Below are 22,816 nucleotides of genomic sequence, written 5' to 3'. Positions count from 1 at the left end.
TTCAATTGCACTTAGTTCTGCTCTGATTTTTATTATTTCCCTTCTTCTGCTGACTTTGGGCTTTCTTTGTTCTTCTTTTTCTAATTCAGTTAGGTGTAGTTTGAGATTGCTTATTTGGGATTTTTCTTGTTTGTTAAGGTGAGCCTGTATTGTGATGAATTTCCCTCTTAGTACTGCTTTTGCTACATCCCATATGAGTTGGTATGGTATGTTTTCATTTTCATTTGTCTCCAGATATTTTTTGATATCTCCTTTATCCATTGGTTGTTCAGTAGCTTGTTGTTTAGTCTCCACATCTTTGTCACTTTCCCAGCTTTTTTCTTATAGTTGATTTCTAGTTTCATAGCATTATGGTTGGAACAGATGCTTGATATGATTTCAATCTTCTTAAATTTATTGAGGCTTGCCTTGTTTCCCAACATATGGTCTATCCTTGAGAATGTTCCATGTGCACATGAGATGAATGAGCATTCTGCTGTTTTTGGATGTAGTGTTCTCTATATATCTATTAAATCCATCTGGTCTAGTTTCTCATTTAATTCTGCTGTTTCTTTCCTGACTTTCTGTCTGGATGATCTATCCATTGACGTGAGTGGAGTATTGAGGTCCTATACTATTGTTGTGCTGTTGTTAATGTCTCCTAGTATGTTTGTTAATAGTTGCTTTATGTACTTTGGTGCTCCTGTGTTGGATGCATAGGTATTTATAACTGTTATGTCTTCTTGGTGGAGTGTCTGAGGGACATATTTCTTGATAGAGTTATCTCCCTTTCTCCACCTCCCTCCTCAAACCAGAGCCCTCCTGATACTTTTCCCATCACTACACTGAAATGGTTTTCCTCCTGGAAGCCCCATCCCCTTAATGTCCATCAGGAGATGAGCTCCTGATTCTCTCATAGCTCCCCACCTCAACCCCCTCCTTTGTGGGCTCCTTTTCTTCTAACTTGTTCATTTATGTTGCTCTTCACTTGGATTCTTTTCTCAGTCATAGTTCCTCAGTCTGTAGTTTTTCTCTGAATGATCTTTTCCTTTCCTATGATTTCAAATACCACCTACTCTGTAGATCAAGTCTACAAGCTGAGCCTCTCCCCTCAGCTCAGACTTAATGTAAACTATTAAAATATCCCACATGCTCTTAAACTCAACATATCCAACACTTAAGTAATCTCATTATCTCCCCACACTTGCCCATTCCCATCTGCATGATCTATTGGTTGGCACCACCACCCACTCTTCACCCTAGCTCCACACCTAACTTTCATCCTTGACTCCTCCTCCACCACTTCTCACTCTCAAGTGTCCAAGCATTGCTTTATTTTACTTCTTTAGTTATCTAATCATTTCTATTACTCTAGTTTAGACTCTTATTATTTCCTACTTGGATTATTGCAGTTGCCTTCTAATTGGTTCCCCTGCCTTTAAATCTTCCCTGCTCTTACCCACCAAATTAATCCCATGTGAAATATAAATCTGTGTTGCCATCCTGATTCAATATGTTCAGTGGCCCCCAACGTCTGCAGGAAGAGATCAAACTCCTTAGCATGGCCCTTGTGCACTCCAGGAATATGAAATTAATTCTGTTTCTCTCTCTTATTAAGCTATGTCTTGCCTCTGCATCTTTGCCCATATTATCTCCTCTGCCTGAAATTTCTTCTATTCTGCCGTCATTTGGCTATTCCACATTCATCTGCTAAGAATCAGCTGAGGTGTGGCCTCACCCAGGATGCCATTCCTAACTCCCCTGCCTGGATTGGGATTTTATTAACTTGCTGCTTATCTCCCTTGCCACATGTGCTACATCATTTTCACCATTTGTTTATAGGTCTTCCTCCCTTTGAACTGTGACCTCTTGAGAGCAGAGACTGTATCTGTTTACTTTTGTGACTGATTCAAAGTAAAGGCTTAGCAATTGTTTTTTGAGTGGATGAATCAGAGCATTGGCTAGGTGTATAATGCATGAGAGTCCAGGAAAACCATTTATTAAAAATATGCCAGAGATAGACCTATTTAATTGGAACTGTTTTAAATGAGCTGTATTGTCTACCATCAAGATCACCAGAGTGTCATTAGCCCTAATTATCTTCCTGATTTTAATTGATACTTAACAAAGTAGAGCATTAAAGGAGACATTTTATCCTCTAATATTTCCATAATAACATACTGCAAATTCACAATTACAGCTTTGTGGCTGGAGAAGGTAGAAAGTAGTTTGTATAGAAAGAAAGTGCTATTCAAGGAAACCTGGAGTGTTCAGAAAGAAATGAATTAAGAATCTTCTTGGCAAGATATAAATATCCTTTTCCTTCATTCTGTTCCTATCTAATATTCTTTAATACATGAAAACTGTAAGGATCAACAAAAGACATCGTAAATATTACTGCTGAAGAATCTTACAGGATGAAAGAGGTGAATTTCGACCTCATTAATCACCCAACTGCAAAGGCATTGGGAGTGAACTGTTCAGTGGTAGTTAAAAAGATCACACCACACAAATAGAAAAGGCACTTCAAGTGCCACAGCCTGAGCAAGTGACACCAATTCAGGCCCAAGTCGTTAAATAAGGTGATCAGGAATAGGGAGCTCTCTCGTTCAGGGACAGTGAACAGGCTAGTGGTGTCTAATTTTCAGGGATCCAAACTTACAAAAGTGGGGCAAGAGAGAGCAATTTCATTTAATTCTGTGCATCAGAACCACAGGAGGCCACGGGTAAGGGCTGGCCTTTTCATTCTTTCAAAAACACTCCATCACTCCGTGAGCAGTGACTAGGGCCCAGGCACTTTTCATGTGCTATTTAATTTCTACCATAAACCTATGAGGTAGTACCGTTATGACACCACATATTACAGATGGCGAAACTAAACCTAGAGAAATAAATGACTTGCTTCAGGTCTTTAAGTGGCACACACAGGATTGAAGCCCAGATAATTGGGCTCTGCTCTCACCTACACAAAAGTGTGGTTGTACCAGCAGTATCAGCATCACCTTGGAATGTTTTTTAAGGGTAAACTCATGGGCTCTGCTCCAGATCTACAGAATCAGAAGCTCTGGGAGTGGGGTCTGGTGATTTGGGTTGTAACAAGCCCTCCAAGGGAGTCTGACGCATTTTAATTAAAATCAAGATCCATTGCTTTCTATTGCAATACCATGTGTAGAGCGGTGCTTCTCCAACTTTAACGTGCACGCAGATCACCCAGAGAACTCCTTGAAATGCAGATTCTAATTCAGTAGGTCTGGAGGAGGGCCTGAGAGTCTGCATTTCTAACCAGCTACTGGTAATGCTGATATTGTTGGTTGGAATACACTTTGTGTAACAAAGCCCTAGAATATGAGCTTGAGGAAGCCAGATCAGCTTTGTCCTCTGCCGTAATCCTGTTTAGAAGAGTGCCTGACTCACATTTGATGTTGAATGAATACACCATGAGGCAGTATGTCTGCATATCTGATTTATGGACTGTTGATTGGGTGTGAATCTACTACTAACTTTAAATGCATCTGCCCAACTTCCCTTTGCACATTTCTGATCACACTATCCATTCATTTACACTCGGAAACTGTCACGTGCCCACTGACTTGACGGACTTTTTACTGTTCTAATTTTTCAAGTGAATACGGCACTTTGGATTCCCCATGGGCAAGTGAATATATCTTATGTTTTGGAAAATTGGTGAAAAAGTAGAATGTAGGAAGGAGCCTAGAGAGAGGGGATGAAAGTCTGAAATGGTGTAACAAGAAGGGCTGCTCAGGAGACAGATGATGCACAGTTGGCTGAGCCTCTGACCATCACCCCAAGTCACCTTTGGGTTAAGAGTTGGAAAAGCAATCGGCCTCCTTTTCCACTAGACTGGCGCAAAGCCATTGGGAGAGTTTGAATCAAAGTTGATATAAATATATAAAGTTTATATATTTATAAATATATACAACTGCCTTTAACAACAACAATAAAGGTCATGCAGTCAACCTTGGATGAAGAGTTAATGAACTGATAAATTGTCTGATTGGCCAGACGATAATGACGTAAGCACAGAAATGAGGGGGAAAAAAAAGTGTGCTGCCTAGATCTCTTCTAGTGAGTGAAAAGTTAAGCATCTCTAAATCCTTGACAAATGTCTGGGTCCTTAAAGGAATCAAACATTTTATAAACAGCCTAGGGGACAAGGCTATAGCTCTTCCTAAGTAAAACACGTCAGCACAGTAAGCTCTTTGAGTGTCTGGGTTGGCTGAACATTGATAGATGCCGTGTGTTGATTGTAATGGCAGAGCTGCAGTGATTTATAAGAAATGATTCCAAAAATTGATTTTGGAAACAATACAAAACTCAAAAGCAGGACTTCAGCATGTTGCTCATTCTGCCAGAACTCCCTAGCAGAATTGAGAACAATGCTGTGCTGTATTAAAATGGTGGCATAAATATTACTTTAAAATTGATTAAAATTTAAACAAGTTGTAATGAACAGATACGACAGCTTTTTTAGACGCTATTGACCACGTTTAAGAGATCAAAAGGCAGAGTAAAAGAAAATGACTTCCAGGCATTCCCAAAATTAGTATTTTAACTAAAGTTCTTTGAACTAATAATATTCATAGAATATTTATGTAACTGGGACAACTTAATATTCTAAATAATGACATTTCCTCAAAGCATTTCTCTAACGGGAGGAATATATAGTACATGCATTATTAGAACTTCATGATTGGCTGATGCAGGGTAACTTTTGATGTAAAAATCTGATGATCGCTTAAAGAGTAGTTTTATATATGATTTTTATTATAACTCAGTTCACCCTATGAAGTGAATAACCAAATTTCTATGCACATCACATTTTTTTGATGATTTTTGTCAGAGGCAGTATAATTGCCATTTTTTATTAAGACTTTATTTTTTTAGAGCAGTTTTAGATTCATAGCTAACTGAGAGGAAGATACAGAGATTTCCCATATATCCCCTTCTCCCACACATGTGTAGCCTCCGCCATTATCAACATTCTCCACAAGAGTGGGATATTTGTTGTAATTGATGGACCTACACTGACACATCATAAGCGCCCAAAGTCCATAGTTTACATTACTGTTCACTCTTGGTGTTGTACATTCTATGAGTTTGGACAAATGTATAATGACAAGTATCCATCATTATGGTATTGTACATCCTCTGTGCTGCACCTATTCATTCCTCCCTGCCCCTGCCTCCGACTGCTGCCAACAACTGATCATTTTACAGTCTCCCTAGCTTTGCGTTTTCCAGAATGTCATATAGTTGGAATCATACAGTATGTAGCCGATTCATATTCTCTCACTTAGTAATATGCATTTAAGTTTTTTTCATAGTTTTATAACTCATTTTTTTTTTAGCACTGAATAATAATATTCCATTGTCTGGATGTACCACAGTTTATTTATTCATTCACCTACTGAAGGACTTCTTGGTTGTTTCCAAGTCTTGGTTATTCTAAATAAAGCTGCTGGAAACATTTGGGTGTGCATAAGTTTTCATCTCCTTTGGGTACATACCAAGGAGCACAGCTGCTGGATCATATGGCAAGAGTATGTTTAGCTTTGTAAGAAACCACCAAATTTGTCTTCCAAGTGGCTGGACCATTTTGCATTCTCACCAGTAATGAATGAGAGTTCCTGTTGCTCCACGTCCTTGTCGGCTTTTGGTGGTGTCAGTGTTCTGGATTTTGGCCATTCTGCTAGTTACGCAGTGGTAATTCATTGTTGTTTTAATTTACATTTTCCTGATGACATATGATGTGGAGCATCTATTCATATGCTCATTTGCCATCTGTTTATCTTCTTTGGTGAAGAGTCTGTTAAGATCTTCGGGCTATATTTTAATTGGATTGTTTGTTTACTTATTGTTGAATTTTGAGTTCCTTGTATATAGATAACAGCCCTCTATCAGATATGTTTTTTGCAAATATTTTCTCCTAGTCTGTGGCTTGTCTTCTCATTTTCTTGACATTATTTTTTGCATAGCAGAAGTTTTTAATTCTGATGATGTCCAGCTTATCAATTATTTCTTTTCTGTATTGTGCCTTTGGTGTTGTATCTAAAAAGTCATCACTTTACTCAAGGTCACATAGGTTCTCTCTACGTTATATTCTAGGAGTTTTATAGTTTTGCATCTTAAATTCAGGTTTGGAATCCATTTTGAGTTAATTTTTGTGAAGGGTGTAAGGTCTGTGTCTAGATTCACTTTTTTGCATGTGGATATCTGGTTGTTCCAGCACCATTTTTTGAAAAGACTATCTTGGCTCCTTTGTATTGCCTTTGCTCCTTTGTCAAAGATCGGTTGAATATACACAATTACCTTTTGAAGTATAGAAACACAACTGCTAGGCCCAAATAGAGGACTGTCACCAAGTTGCTAGCCCAGTGCCCATCTCTATTGCTTGGCATCACTTCCACTTTGGGATTAATTGGGAGTGTATGCAGCCAAGAAAAAAGCAGTTAAACATTCAGATTCAGAATAAAGGCAGATCCTTGACATGACATCATAGGATATTCCAAATATCTTTTGCTTATTGCAGTAGACATTCTGATATACTTCCAGGCCTCCTTCAGAACTGAGGATTTATTCCCCAGTTGCTGGCATGTGGCCAGGAGAGAGTTCTCAAATAACAGTGCCTTGGGAACCTCTAGTTGAAGAGAACCACTTTGTCAAAGCTCGCAACCACTCCCCCGGGAAGCCTGCACACAATGACTGAACAATGTGAGACTACAAAGGCCCAGCCCCATGGTCCCAATCAGGGATGACTCTGAGGATCATCTCAGCTTCAGAACACCTGAGGCTTTCACTGCAAATGACTGAATCCCAGCTTAACTTTTCCTGCTGGCAAACTTTCTTCCTTGGCTTCCCTTCTACGAGTGTTGACCCCAAGAGCACTGCCTAATAAATCTCCTGCATGTCAATCTCCGTGTGAGAATCTGCTCCCTGGAGAACTGAACCTGCAACAAGTAGTAATAGAAGTTCTTGTTGAATGACTGACTGCCTTTTTGGAGAACTAATAACAGAGGTAATAGGGCTAAAACTCAGTGTTCTGGAACTAGGTTGTGATGCAAGGCATGGAACTGACCAAAAATGACCCTAAATTCTCACTGCCTGAACAGTGGGCACCCACCCCCTTCTCTCTGCGGGAGTTGTTGTATTACCTAGTGGGGGAGAAGAGCTGTCATATCCCAGGGCCCCAAATTCTCAGGAGGGTGAGCAGCAGGTAATACTAGGCAACACCTATAAGCAGCTTAAACCCCAAACCAAACGGCCTAGCACAAAAGTGGTCAGATTATTCCCCTTGACAAGGCGACTTTGTCACATCTACCCTATAAAAGGCATGAGAGGAGAGACAGCACGTTCTCTTCACTAGACAAAGAACCTCCCTCCCCTGCAATGTCTCACATGTAGGCAGACACCAGACCTCTTCAGGCCTCTCTGAGGGAGCAGAGGAGGAAGGAAGAGCAGTGGTTTCTCTTCTCTCACTGACACTGACTTTATATAGCTTTCCTTCTCTCCACTAAAGTCTATGCCTTCACCCATGCCAGTGGTATCATGAAATTTATCTTGAATCTTCATGGCTGAAAAATGAAGATCCGGATGAGACCCTCCTTGTACAACAGTGTGACCACAAAGGCATGAATTCTGCTTAGTACCAGTTATCACTATTTTAAAACATCAAAAAGGGTTAATGGCTACACTAGGGATGAAAACAATCCCTGCAATGAAGAAAGGTCACTAGGACAGCCAGTGGTGGGGTGACCATGGTATCTGAATGTCCCCAAAGCCTGAGAGAGGATAGCCTGGAGCGAGAAGTTGCCAGCAGCTGGCCAGAGCTGACTACCCACTGTGGGGCAAGAGCAGAACTGTCTGCAGTGACCTGCGGGCTTCTTCACAGTTGCCAAGACAACAAACTAAATGGTACAGGAAGTCTGTATCCTAGATGGAGGAGCTGCACCCAAGCTCAGACTCCCCTGGGATCACTGGCTTCCTTCTCCTGGTAGGAGGACTACAGCTTTCCAAGGGCTCCCAGGTCTTCAAGGCCTGGGCAGGTAGAGTTTGCAGAAAAAGCTGCATCTCAATTCAGAGAGCCTGACTCCAGCATGGCCTGATGCTTTCCCACAGTAAAGGGAGTTTATCTCGCTTTATATAGCCAGGCCATTGCTCTGTGAGATGACTGGAGGGTGTACCTTTTCTCCAGTCTGACCCTGTCCTCATGCATCTCCCCCTCTCCCAGTAGAGGCTATTCCTTAGCTGGAGGGGTAGTACATTGCAAAATTCATCCTGGAGCCTCGTACGTGAAAATTGAAGGCCAAGATGTGACCTACCTTGCCCCACAAAAGGTCATGCAGTATTTCTTGTAAAAGTAGCTTACAAGAATATTTATAGCTTTACCTTTTAAAACACATTCATGTGCGTTAACTTGGTAAGACCCACACCAGCCTAGCGAAGTTGGCAAAGGACATAATGTATAATCCACAAGTTTTCAGAAAGAAAAATTGGAACACAGGGATAGATAAAGGACATTTTCCTTCCCGACTTATGAAGAAAACTTACAAATACATAAAATTTGAATTACAGTTACTTAAATATGTAATGAATTATCTTTTTTAAAAAAGGTAAAACTAAATGAAGCTTGTACTACCACAGAAAATCCTGGAAATATGGTCAGCATAATTATAGGGCACGAAATAAACCTTGCAGCTTACTTTAAAACTCCCTTTGATAACAGCTTTAAGGAGAGAGAGATCAAATGTTCAGAGGCTTAGGTGAGAGGATGGTAAAGAAGTTACTGCTAAGAGAAAATGGTTGATAGTAAAGGACATATGAGTCTGTGACTGGAAGTTTTAAGTCAAGGCAGGAATGCAGATTGAAATGCGAAAGCAACTTAAAAATGTTGCTTTAAAAATGCCCCCAATACACTGCATGATGTGGCCACACAGGATAATGTGGCATTCCTGGAAAAGTGTGTATTTATTCCTCCTCTTCTGAAATGCCTGCTCTACATTTCCTCCTCTTGAAATAAGGAGCTCTTTCAATAAACTAAGATCCATCCAATAAACACATGTTTATCAGAGGCCCACTAGGTGCTAGATATTTGCTGGGGGCCAAATATGAATAAGCCACAGTTTAAGAAACAGACCCACCAGTGGCTCATCACACCAGAGTATGATGAGCGACCGAAATGCGTTTCCTCATCTTGCACTCTGAAGAGCGTTAAGTAATGGCTGCTTGATCTGAGAATTAGCAAATATTTTTCTATTTGCACAGCAGCATATAACTGCCATCTCTAGGGGCAGGGGTCACTCCATTGAGTCAATTTTCCTATAAAATTAAGAAGGGACATGAGTTTTACCTATGCTGATTCTAAATCTTTCTGAACTCTGCCTTTACTGTTGTTTTTTAATTGCAGTAACATTGATTTATAACATTATATAAATTTCAGGTGTACATCATATATTTTGATTTCTGTGTAGATTACATCGTGTTTACCACCCAAAGACTAATTATCATCCATCACCACACACATGTGCCTAATAATCTCTTTCGCCCTCCTCCCTCCCCCACTTCCCCTCTGGTAACCACCAATCCCATCTCTGTCTCTACGTGATTGTTGTTGTTTTTATCATCTATTTATGAGTGAGATCATATGGTATTTGACTTTCTCCTGCCTTTACCTTTGTCCTATAATAATGTATTACCAGGAAGCTAAGCAGCATCAGCTCTCTGAGTTTGTTTTCACAGAATCGCTGGTCCTTAAAAGTAGAAGGGACCTCAAGAGACTGACTAACCTCCACACAGCACAAAACCCCCCTCCCAAAGTTTTGACAAGTGGCCATACAAACAGGACGCAGAGTTTCATCGCTTCCTTTGTTTACACTGAAGTGATCTGTTTTAGTACAAAGACCTGCACATTGCATTCTGGGAAATGAGGATCCGCAGGATGCATTTCTGGGAGTGCAAAGATGCTTCTAGAGACCCTGGAAAGTCCCCATCCCCCCTCTATATAGAACATGCTCATAAAGAAGATGTTTCCTAGATTTAATTTTTGCAAACTCTCAGATGGGTTGGGCTAAACATCTCCGAGCTTTATTTGTAATTGCTGCAGCAGGTAATTTGTGCCTGTGGTAACAGTAATTTAGAGTTATTAATGAAAATGAAAGCTAATTAAAAAAACAAACATCTAAACTCAGGCTGAGTAAAAATACAGAGTATTCACAGGTGAATTTTATCTAAGTTTTCTTTTTCCACTCTAAAAGACGAATATTACTTTGGTTGCAATAAGAAAAAACTACATTGTCACACAGAGTCTTGTACTGTACAATTGTTGAACATACCTGCAACCCCTCAATGGCCAGTTTGAGGATTGAAGGTGTCAGTTTGGAGGCTTGTTTGAAGGAAAAATTACTCCAATCTATAATTAAAATGAAACCATTTATCTGAAGCTCCGGATCTTCAATAAGGACTTCCAACGACAGCAGGATGGCACGGAGGATGTCTGTGAAGGAGTTCCTGCAGCCAGAGCAGAGAGGAGAGGCTGTGCATGAGTATTAGTGGGTGATGGCACTTTGTGTGTAACAGTGCTGGCCTCCTCGCTCCACTGCTCTGTGAGCCCAGCCTACAGGGTAACATCAGTGTCCTGTACCCAAAGGGATAGGACATACATTTTCTAAATTTCATAGATCAATACTTTGAGACTAATTAGATGGAAGCATCTCTTTGATCTGACTGCACCAGCACCTCAAACTTTACCAAGTGTCTCTCTTTTGTGTTCATGGGTCTCTATGCTCTGCTTCCACCACAGCACTGATTGCATTTCATTGAAATGCATCCCTTACACATCTCTCTCCCTCACAGAGCTCTAATATTTTCTAGGGCAGTGACTGGACCATAATCATAACTGAGTCCTCAGTACCTAGCTACTTAATGAAGCATTGCTGAACAAATGAGGTGAGACCTTAATCGTAGACACTTATTTTGATTAAACTTCTTATTCCTTTTGTAAGTAAGTTTAAAATCTCGCTAAAAGTGTGAAAACAATTGACTCTGCAATCGACGCTTTTTTTTAGCTTCAATTCATGGATAGAGAAGAATACAGCAAGAAGAATAGCTTATTTTCATTGAAGGTGTACAGAGTATGATTTTGGAAGGAAATTGCTTTGAGTACATCAGTAGCTATGACAACAGGCAGACTTGAATACAAACTAGAGCGACAGTTCTCCAGTGTTGTATGTGTTTCTCCAATGTCATATATTCCCATTCACCAGCTGATTTTTGTTTTAAATAATTTTCAGACATGAAAAAATGATGGCATATTCATTTTGGTAATTCTCCCAACAAATTATCTGAGTTATAAATGTAAGATCTTAAAGGATCTATAAATTACTGAATTTATTGAATTTTTCTTTTTTTTTTTTTTTTTTTGGTAAGTAGGAAAATATAAGCTTGGATGCCAAGTTATGCCAAAACTATTACTTCCTTCAGGCTATCATTAAAATCAGAAGCCATATCCTCTTGTGAAATCAGCATAAACTGCTCAGATTCTTGACCATTTCAATCTGGCTCAAATTCTAACCAAATCTAAGGATTCCAGATTAGAATTCGGGAAATCTGTGATCGAGCAGTAAACAAGTAAGAATTTACTGAATGCCTGTTATAAGCTCAGCATTGTGTTTCATACCTGAAGTTATAAAATAGTATGTCATATTTCTACTTTCAAAGAGCCCTTAATTTAGTTGAAATGGGGTAGGAGATTAGTAACATGATTTGAAAGAGATTAATAAAACTTTAGTAGTTATAGAAGAATTTATGAACGGATGAAGGCATGGAATGAGCCTTGAAGGATGGATAGGATTTTGATGGATAATTGGGAGAATAGGGAGCAAGACATTTCAGGAGAACAGAGTAACAAAAGTGAAAAATAAAAATATCACTTCATTCTGTTTCTGTGCAGTTATTCTTACTAAAAGTTTCTTCCTTATATCAAACTAAAACTTTGCTCCCCAAATCCACGCATTGGGTGTAGTTTTGCTACAAATAAAAAACCTCAGGTCTTCCCACACCACACACTTGCAATTATATAAACATGGAAGTCATGAAACTCTATATAATCTCTAGATTAAAAAAAATTATTAGTAACTTTAACCACTTCTCATAGGAAATGGTTTTTAATACTCTTCTTATCCTTATTTTCTTTCAGATAAATTCCTTTAATTTTTAGAGATGTCAAATTCTTGTTAATGTAGGATGAGCTCTCATTAGGGCTTTGTTTGTTTTTTTTTCATTCACAGCAAACATGATATAAAACCCCAAGTCGTTTTTAGAGATACAGCTTCATATTGGGAAGAAACATTGATTTATGTGGAACATGGGACCAAAGATTATGAGTTTAGGCAGTTCCAAATGGAAATATGGAAATGCTCAATGGAAGACTGGAAATGACCATAGGGAATTAGAGCATCTAATACTGGATAAGCTTTCTTAGGAAGAGCACAAACATGGAGAAAAATAAGGACTGAAAGACCAAGCCTTAGGTAAAACCTACTTACAGTACTGAGGTTGAAGGAAGACGAATTAAGGGAAAAAAAGGTGAGAGGATCAAAATAGTATTTTGTTTTGAAAAAACAGGTGGGAAAGAGTGTTTCAAGAAGTAAGAGTATAAGAGATTGCATTACTGATCCCAGTTCTTCACTTATCTGAGCATCCACACATCAGCTATATGTTGACCTCATTGACAATAGAATATTTCCTGCCACTTAGCCTTGTGACTTGCTTTAACTGATGGCATGTGACAAAAGTGACAACATGCTAATTGTAAGCCTAGTTCTTAAACTCTGCAGATGTTACTACTTGTTCTCTTGTCTTCTGCCATTGCCTTGCTAAAAACATGCAACAGCTAATATGCTGGACTGAAAAGAAGAATGAGAAACACACAAACCAGTGACTCCCCAGCCAACTAGCAGATCTTCATAAGAAGCAGAGCCATGCAGCTAAAACCAGTCTAGATAAACTCCAGGTGCCCCACAGATGCATGAGCAATAATAAATTATTGCTTTTTTAAGCCACTGACTTTGGGGATGGTTTGTTACACAGCAATAGCAATCCAATACCAGGGGGTAGTTAACCAAGTCAAATGCAATATAAAGAAAAGGAGAATAAGGAAGGAGAAAGGACATTGTATCTGACAACATATAAATCTTTGGAGAGTTTTGAGATAGCACTTTTAGTTGAATGATGAAGATAAAAATCACTGATTATGAAGATCTTTAGCAAATCACTTACTCACTACCTCATTTTACTCCTGCATAAATGAGAGATAGCACCTCTTCCCATCACATATCCTCTGGTATCCACTCCCAAGAAAAGATACTGAATTCTGCCTGGAACCACTTTACATATTTTTAAGACCAGAACTTTATTATTATAGGATAAGCATTGGCAGTGAATGAAGTAATATATTCATGAGATGATTCCAGGAGAAAAGTAAAAGGATTCTGGACTTCAATATAATCTCCAATGTTCGAATGCTTCACTTTCCCAGAGGAACTGGATGGGCCCAGAAAAGTTGAATGGAATGTGTCTCAAGTGATGAGGCTTTACCCCTGTTGAGGAGTGTGACCCCACCTCACACCTTAGGATTTCCTCATCTTTCTCCTCTTTCCTATTTATGACTTCTTTGGCCCATGAAATCTTCCCAGCTTTTTCCAATTTAAAATACTACCAGATCAAATACTTTACATAATTCTCCACCCTCAAGGAAGTGGAGCATAACCCCCGACTCGTTAAGTGTGGAATGAGCATAGTGACTTTCTTCCAAAGAGTACAATATCGAAAGGGGGGAGAAAGTAACTTTACAGTGGATACACCTGACAAACACTTCCTCAGTGAGGTGGTTAGGGTCAACATCAACAGGGATAAATCACGTTGATAGTGGTTACCCTTGATATGGTGATGAAAATGGCACTTTACCTCTGTGATCTTCCTCCAGAAAACCATAACCCCAGATTAATCAAGAGGAAAACATTAGACAAATTCCAGTTGAGGGACATTCTACAAAATACCTGACCAGTACCCCTCAAAATTGTTGAGTTCATATAAAACCAAGGAAAGTCTGAGAAACTATCACACCTAGAGGAGCCTAAGGAGACATGAAGACTACGTGTAATGTGTTGTCTTAGATGGGTTCCTGGGAAAGAAAAAGGATATGAGTTAAAAACTAAAAATATCTGAACAAAGTATAGACTTCAGTGACTAATAATGTATCAATATGGTTCATTGGTTGTAATAAATATACTATGCTAATATTAGATGTTAATAATAAGGGAAACTGGATGCAACTCTCTTTGTTATCTTCACAATAATTCTGTAAATATAAAATTGTTCTAAATAAAAAGTATATTTTTTTTAAAACAGTGCTTGCTAGAGTTTGTTATCTGCCAGGGTAAGTTTCCATAATCTCCTAACAAGATTTCTAAGCAAACCAAAATGGTCGTAAAGAACTCAGCAACTTCGTGAAAATAGTGGAAATGAGAACAGAAGAAGAAATTTCCAGAATTTCTTCATTCTACCAACTCATTTAGACTATACATTGTTTAACTCAAATAACCCAGAGGAAAAAAAATATTTTCTGTATTGTCTACAATTACAATTCTATCAGTGTAGTTTAGCACTTATATCAAAATGAACTAACAGGTGACAAATGGATATTTACATTTCTTTAACCCTTTTCTATAATTTGCGTAGCAATTATATAATCAGTTCTAGATTATATCAGTTTTAGATTGATAATTAAAAGCTCAAACATGATAATGTATGTGAAAGCACTATGTGAACTGCAAATTGCCAAGGAAATGTAAAGAATTTATTGTCAGAAAACAGAAAACTTCAACTTTTCCCAAAAAAGGATAATTTCTTATTAATTAGGACTTATTAATAGTTTATCTACAGGGGGTTCATTATTATACTATGAGCAGTTAGAGATTATGAATAGTGACTCATTCATAGGTTCTACTAATGTTTTTATGAATTGAGCACCCAACATTGTTACCGAAGGCTTTAAAATCTAAGTCAACAGCGTAATACACATGAGATACAAAATAGTGGAAAATAGTAAGTCTTTTACCAATGAGAAGATATTTAAGTTTCAAGAAGCAACTCCTTTGTGCTTTGAATTTTTAGTGGAGATTCCCAAATACAGATCCCAGGGCTAGATTCATGTAAGAAAAAAGAGGCTAAATGCAATCAGATAACCACGTAAAGATACAATGTGGTTGCCAGTGACACTGTTTCTCAGAAGGAGCAGTGGAAGCCTCTTAGTCAATTCTGAAATCACAGAGCATAATCCTATTCTAACTTTTCTTCATATAATAGTAAGAAGTCTGTTAATGTTAGTAGTCAAAGCTCTTTGGCCAGTTCTGTCTTGACTTTCAACTTCACACTCAATATCATTGTTTATAATTTTTTTTTCAGAATTTTTTAAGGTCCCTCTTAAACCACAAAGTAGTTTTGCAGATAGTGCACTACCAAATACCTATTCATACGTGCAGAAACATTGCATCTGAGCTTGCTTCTTTATCTCTTCATCCCATTTGAAGCTTCTTTCAAAGTTAATGACTAAAATACCCATGGCATGGCTTTCCCAGTTACCGAGCATACTTTGCCCCTTATCTGATAATGATGCCTGAGCCAAGATGGAGAGGAGCACATGCTCCCTCTGCAAGTTCTGTGACGCATTTTGGCCTCTGGACATAGGAAGAACCCTCTTTTGGTCAAGTGGCAAAAGATCCTGTACTCAAGGGCTTTGACATCTTGGCTCTGCCACACACCAAGCATGTGTGGAAGACTAAAGTTAGGCAAGGATAATTTCCTCGTCCTCCATGTAGAGGGTTGTTGCAAGAATTATGCAACATGATATGTGTGAAGGAGGTTTGTAAATTGGAAAGTAGATCCCAATAGGAGGCAGTCTTCCACTTGCACAGATTATAGGGCTACCCATCTTGGTTACACTGCTTTCATGGTGGTGATGGCAGGAGGACAATAGGAAATGTGCAAAATTCAATTGTGTTCTGTACCAGAGAACCTATTTTCTCCTCTTCCAGGGCTGAGAGTCTTTGCAAAATGGTCTGGAATGGGAATTTTGGTATTTTCTTAAAAGGGTTCTAGTAATTCCTATGTGAATCAGGTTTTAGCTGGACGGTCTCTGTGTGTCATTGTGGATCTAGGCAAATGAACTCATATTTATCAATGAGGTAATCAAGGAAAATTTAAAAAATTATTTGAGTTCTGAAAATATTAGGTGCAAGGAAGATACTAACCAAAGTGTTTAGCTTTGCTGTAAGAATTAATATTTGCAAGAGCTTCATCTTAAATTCACTACCCTGAACGTTAGCTGGAAAGTCAAATTAGACAATTACTTTTCTCAGCGGGAATGATCACCCAGAGAACAGAAGCCTGGGACTTAATCCTGCCTCACATGGTTTGATTTGGCTCATACTATCAAGAGGAGAAAGGGAAGGAGAAAGCAGGGAAGAAAGGAAGGAGGAAGAAAGAAAGAATGCAAAAGGAAAGAAAGAAAAGAAAACCTTGCAATTAATTTTTGATCTCTATTAATTTTATCCTATTCTTGTCAGTAAAGAAAACTTTTGGTCTGGTGTTAGCTTAAGAATATAATTCCTGGGGCCGGCCCAGTGGCACAGCAGTTAAGTTCGCACATTCTGCTTTAGCGGCCTGGGGTTCGCCGGTTTGGATCTCCAGTGGAGACATATGCACTGCTTGTCAAGCCATGCTGTGGCAGGCGTCTCACATACAAAGTAGAGGAAGACGGGCATGAATGTTAGCCCAGGGCCAGTATTCCTCAGCAGAAAGAGGAGGATTGGTGGCAGATGTTAGCTCAGGGCTAATCTTCCTCAAAAAAAAAAAATATATATATATATATATATATATATATATAATATATATAATTCCTTGTAACACCAGAATAATTAGTTGCCTATTGATTTATTATTAGTTCTAATATGTGAATATCTGTCTCTCAAAGCCTCAGCATCAGAAACAATGAATAATGTATTCAATATTATTCAAACATAACGCATGAGGATCAGTTCCCATGTGTGGAGTTTTAGATAAGGGGCAAGCTAAAGTATATTGCTTTCTTTCTGAATTTTTGGCTCAGTTTGGGTCACAGACCCTCAACTAACATGGTGTATATTTTAGAAAAGTAAGCATAGTCATTTCAAATGTTTGTCTTCTCAAATATGACAACAATATATGGGAAGAGTATGGGGCGGCCATCCTCAGCCCCAACCCACCTCCAACTCAGCTATTTGCTTATTGAGGACAGAACACAGAGAGCAATGTTCCTGTCTAAGGACAGGGCCCTGATTTTGAGCTAGTAGAGAGAAAATAGCAACAAAATTGGTGAAGACAGTGTTCTCTCACTCAAGTAAAGCATGAAGGTAAGAGGCTGTGTTTCTCTAGACCAAACCTGACAGGCCCATCCATCTCTGGATAGAGACACAAGAATGCAAAGTATTCACATCAACCATTCAAAATGACAGTGAAACCAAAGCTCTCAAATTCCAATCTGCCAGGATTCTTCCTTGTTTGTGTTTCTGTGGTGAACAAGAGTATAAACCATGTGTGTGTGTATACCTACAATGATTCACCATTTAGAGTTGCCTCCATTCAGTTTTTTTTTGTTTTAAATGAAAATATGATTTGAATAACTACAGCCAATATTTTATCACATTTCGTCCAAGTGCTTCTAAATTCTCCCAGGAATTGAATAGAATAAAATTAATATCAAATGCATCTATCTGCTCACTTAAAAAGTTAATGCAACTTCTTATCATTCAATGTCTTCTTTTAAAAATTTTTAGATACCTGGAACTGAATAATGGCTCAGGAGGCTTTTATTCAAAGATTTAACAAAGTTCTACTTTGTGGAACTTCTTATATAAGATAAGAGGGTATTTTTTACTTTTCTGCTAGTAAATGGAAACTGGTAGGAGACATTAAAAAATATGTACATGGGAGGTAATGAAGTATAATTGTTAAAAGAAAAGAGTTTGGAGTTAGCAGACTCTGACAAATCTTGGCTGCTCTATGTGAGCTTAGCAAGTTACTTTATCTCTCTGTAGTTTAGTTTCCTCATCTGTAAAAGGAAGATCATAACACTTACCTCACTGGTAATGATAAAGTGAGATAATGTGCACAAAGCCATAGCAGAGCAACTGGCTCATACTAATCCACAGAAGGAGCTGATGGCCATGGTGGTTTTCATTAATATGTAAGTGAATATGATATCAGGTAGAAAGTAATAGGGATTGCAAAGTGCTTGGGAGTTATAAGGAGAGATCACTTATGGCTGGGGGGTTTCAGAACATCTTCAATTGGGCTGTGAAGAATGGGAGGGTTTGGACACTGAACATAGAAGGAAAGGGGCACATAAAAAGTAAGATCTGAGAGTGTAGACACTATTGTATTGGCAGCAATGGCAAGTTTGCCTGTGCCAGGAGACAAGCGAAAAGGAATGTAGAAATAAGGTTAGAATTGTGATCCATCTTTATTCTGCTGGCTGGGAGAACTGCTGGCTGTTTACACAGAGGAAGGAAGCAATGGCAATTATGCTTTAGGAAGATTTGGGCTGGCAACAGGACTTATACGGATTGGAGTCAGGCGACTGGAGCCACGCAATGGAATTAGGAGGAGGCGATTGCAATACACCAGATGAGAGCTGAATGGAATTGATAGAGATATGAGAAGAACTATGAGGGACAGTACCCAGCACTTAGTTACAGATTAGATGTAGATTTGAAGAGAGGAAGGACAGTAGTACTATTAAGGACAAAAGGAACTCTATTGGGTGGGAAATGAGTCAGGAGTGCTGTGGTTGAATCTAGTCCTTACAACAGTAAGAGTCAGCACCAAGGACAGCAACATACAATATTAACATTAGTATTAATGTGACTTGACATCAGAGCTGTCAAAGGGGTGCCTAGAAGTAAATGGTTGTGTGGGATCTGCATTCTTGACACTCAAGTGATGAAATAAGCAGATGCTATGTCTGCAGGAGAGAATACATCCTGTCCTATTCATAAGAAGGGTCCCCTTGCCTCTCTAGCTTAGACTATGAGCTCCATCAGAGCTGGGAGTGTGTAGAACTTGCCTCTTAATTCCTGGAAATCACCAGTACCCATACATAGTAGATGCTCAACAAATGGTTCTTAGTGAAGGAACAAAGGCAGGTATCTCAAACCAACCCATTGGAAGCTCTGAAATACTGAAAATAGACAAAACTCACTCTGGGAGCACTAGTGGGTAAATTTCTTTCCTCTTTGACGCCTCTCATACTCATTTCTATGGGCAGTGATGTCAGATGTGGGGCCTTAAGCACTTTTTCCATCATGGCTCATATTTATAGAACAATATGCTACTGAGAACCACGTATCCAAGAGTTGGAAAGGAAAACTGGGCTTTAAGATTTGATTTTGATTTAGGAGACGGCCATGTCTGCATTTACATAAGCTTAGTGTGGAGATGGGTGGAGACAGTAAGAAAATGACAATCTGTAACAGTTAATAATAAATGCTAGATAGAGGTGCACAGATAGGAAGGCTGGTATGCCACAAGATTCTTAGCCCATTGGAAAGAAACTGGCCCCCCAAACACCACATTAAGGCAGCCTGAAATGTAAGTGGAAGAGGTTTATTTCATGCAGCTCTCTGGATGTAGACTGGGCCAGGGTATATAGGGAGCAGCAAAAGAAGTATAAAAACCACCCCAAATGAAGTGAGCTATAAGCATTCCATCCATTACTAAACGACTATGGAAAATTAATTTCATGCTTGTCTATTCTGTTAACTCCCTTGGTTGAAGAGCTTCAGAACAGGAAAAACTAGGAAGAGTCTCAAGAATGCAAAAAAAGCACTTAATACTAAATACTAGGCACGGAGCTAGGATCGTATCACCCTAATCAGGGTCACAAACCGCAAAATCTCTCTTGAAGTGAGTGAATTAATGTTGATGGCCCCATTACTCTTGCTTCCAATGGAATTTAGTTGACTTTTATAGATATTTCATGGGGTTCATGGTAAGGTACTAGACACTGCTAAAATGGAATATCCTTTCCTGTAAGCCTATCTGGTTCTTGTAACTGTAAAATCATTTTCAGGATAAGAAATTGGACAATAAGGTGAGAAGGCATGTTAGGAGAACATCCATCCCATGGCATGACATTACTTTGAATGATTTTACCCTCCTGAGGTCCTTCTTTCTGGGTGATGTATTGCAATCACTCCTAAATCCAAGAGCTTCCTTTCTGAAACCACAAACTCTGATAATAGTGTGCAAGGCAACTTGAATTAAATATTGCATTAGCAAAACAACTCTATAGATGTTGCATTTCATGGAAGACACACCTGTGACTTGAGTTGGAAGCAAACAACATCTCATAATTTTAATTAATTCATAAAATTGCCTACCTCTAATGAAAACTCCAAACCTATCTACTTAATAAAGAGATCAATATATTCTGTCAGGATAATAAGATCTTAAAACCAAGAGAAGTCCTAAGGCTCTAAAATTAGTTGCCTATAACTAGGAGTCTCAATCCTGAAGAATGTGGGTAATTCACATCAGAAGATTTAACAGAGACTGGTTGAATTTAGAGTCTGCAATCTGATTGAAGTTTTCAAAGTTGGTTTATCTTTCCCCTTTTAAAAATTCTAGCCTTCTTAATCATAAGCTACTGAAACAGCAGCTAGGAATCAAATTTATGAAAGATTAAAAGGAGAGAGCCACAGGAAATCATTATGTAATGGGAAGAGAAGTCTTATTTTCTCAGTAGTATATTCAGGATAGCTTTATAAGCCTCCCTGACAGAAATGCAGCTTGTTGGCTGGTTTCCAGGTAGACATTCTTCAGTCTGGCTATCACTCTTCAACTGTTTCATCTTCCTCAAAACACCTCAGGGTTATCAGATTCTTGGAGAGAGAAAGATATAAGGCTTCCATGACCTTCACAGCTACCAGGCTCAAGAAAACCCTTACCACTGTTTACGCCATTTCTGAGTTTTGGCAATAGGAAGGCAAGTCTGATGGGAAGGATTTTTGGTCTTGATGAATTCCTATAATACTTAGCAATGGTTCACAAATCACAATAATGACAAGCAGCTTGATCTTCCTTGTGAAACCAGGATAAATATATTCCATGTCCCAGAGTGGCAAAGCCTCCTGCAAATCTCACCTACACTTCTTCTAGAACTGAATATGTGCTTAACTTCAGGACAAAAAATCCCCTTTGGCAGCTTCAGGAGACAGCTAAAGCCTAGAGTGCTGTGCCTATAGTAGTTAACGGGCAGAACCAGACACGTCAGAACAGAGATGTGGGAGTTCCTAGAATTCTCCTAGAAGAGGGCCCACAAGCCCACCCACTGGGCCCCAACCCAGCCCAAATCAGGCCAGCCATGGAGACTAAGGAATGGTAATGCCCTCTGCCTACATACACTCTCTTCATAAACCAGTGGGCTGGGAGCTCCAATGGACCCACTTACTGGGCCCCAGTCAGAACCGAGACTCCTTATTTTTACCCTGTTTAATTCTAGGAATCAGAAGCAAAACAAAAGGCAACATTTAATACATTAATAAAAAAACAAACATAAGCTCAGTATAGTTCCTTCAACAGCAGCAACAACAACAACAAAGGGATTGGTTAACTTTTCCTACCCCAGATGCAGTATGCTTGGAGGGCTAATTTTGCCTACAAGATAACTTTACCCATGGAAGCTCTGACGCCTCTCTGGGGAATTGGTTTATGGAGGTGGTTAAAGACAACACTGGTTTCTTTACTTAATTACATCACAGATGATCACTTGGCAATTCTCTAAGCAATTAGAGCCAGCGGTTATTATTTATTGCTGCCACTTAACAGTAGCTACACTGCAGGAGATTCTGTAAAACATCAACATACATTTATCTTCAGCATAGGTCCAAAATATCCTACCCTGAATAGCAGAACAGAATTTGGAAAATGCATTACATATGTATATAGATACATAATTTATATATTTTAAATACTCACACAAATAGCAAATACAAGATTTTAGGACTTGGGATTTTGCTGTAAGAGAATTTCATTGCCTATATTTATCCTAACGAAATCTCAGAGATTGTAAAAGACTACAGCAGTTTAATTTCCAAAAAGGAAAAGAGGGGAAAAAGGGCTGTGGAAAGTTCTAACTCAACTTTTGCCTCCTGCTCTAATGTTTGCGTGCTGCAAGTCGGTGGGCTATTACCTGTCCCTTTTGCTATTAACCAAGGCACAAGGAGGGTTTTCCTGGTTCTGCCTCATACAGAACATTCCCAGAGGAAAGAACTGGAACTTTCTCTCTCCTTCATCCACATTCAGGAATTGGGGATGGTCCTTACCCTCCTACATAATTCTCCTGTCCCTGAGGCAACATATAAATACCTCAACTAATTGCTGACTGCAGCAAATCAAAGTACTGGGGAAGCTTGTAGGGAGAGCAGATTAAGATGGAGGCCGGTTCTTCCAGAGTGGATTTATAATTCAAATGAGACAACTGAGAGCTAGCAGGACTCTTTGTGACTACAGGGTGATTCTCAACTGAAGGTAGAATCACTCCCTCCCTATTTGGGGGGCATCCGGTAACATGTGTATTGTCGGGGGGGGGGTGGTCATCACTGGTTTTTACAGTGTTTGGAGGATGCTATTAGTATTTATTGGGCAGAAGTCAGTGATGCTAAATATCCTGCAACGTGCAGCACAGCCCCCAGAATAATATCCCATCTCGAATGCTAATAACTTC

General features: G+C 39.1%; 1 protein-coding gene across 1 annotated transcript in view; it reads right to left on the bottom strand.

Annotated features, from left to right (window-relative positions):
- Nucleotides 1-22,816, bottom strand: part of CLVS1 (clavesin 1) — a 163,882-nt gene that overhangs the window by 90,726 nt on the left and 50,340 nt on the right. Inside the window, exon 2 of the mRNA XM_046641927.1 lies at nt 10,329-10,503. Within this exon, the coding sequence (XP_046497883.1) occupies nt 10,329-10,503 (175 nt within the window). The remainder of the gene's footprint in view (nt 1-10,328; nt 10,504-22,816) is intronic.

Source organism: Equus quagga, chromosome 16, assembly GCF_021613505.1.
Source record: "Equus quagga isolate Etosha38 chromosome 16, UCLA_HA_Equagga_1.0, whole genome shotgun sequence".
In the NCBI taxonomy this organism is placed as follows: domain Eukaryota; kingdom Metazoa; phylum Chordata; class Mammalia; order Perissodactyla; family Equidae; genus Equus; species Equus quagga.
This window is presented reverse-complemented; position numbering and strand designations above follow the sequence as displayed.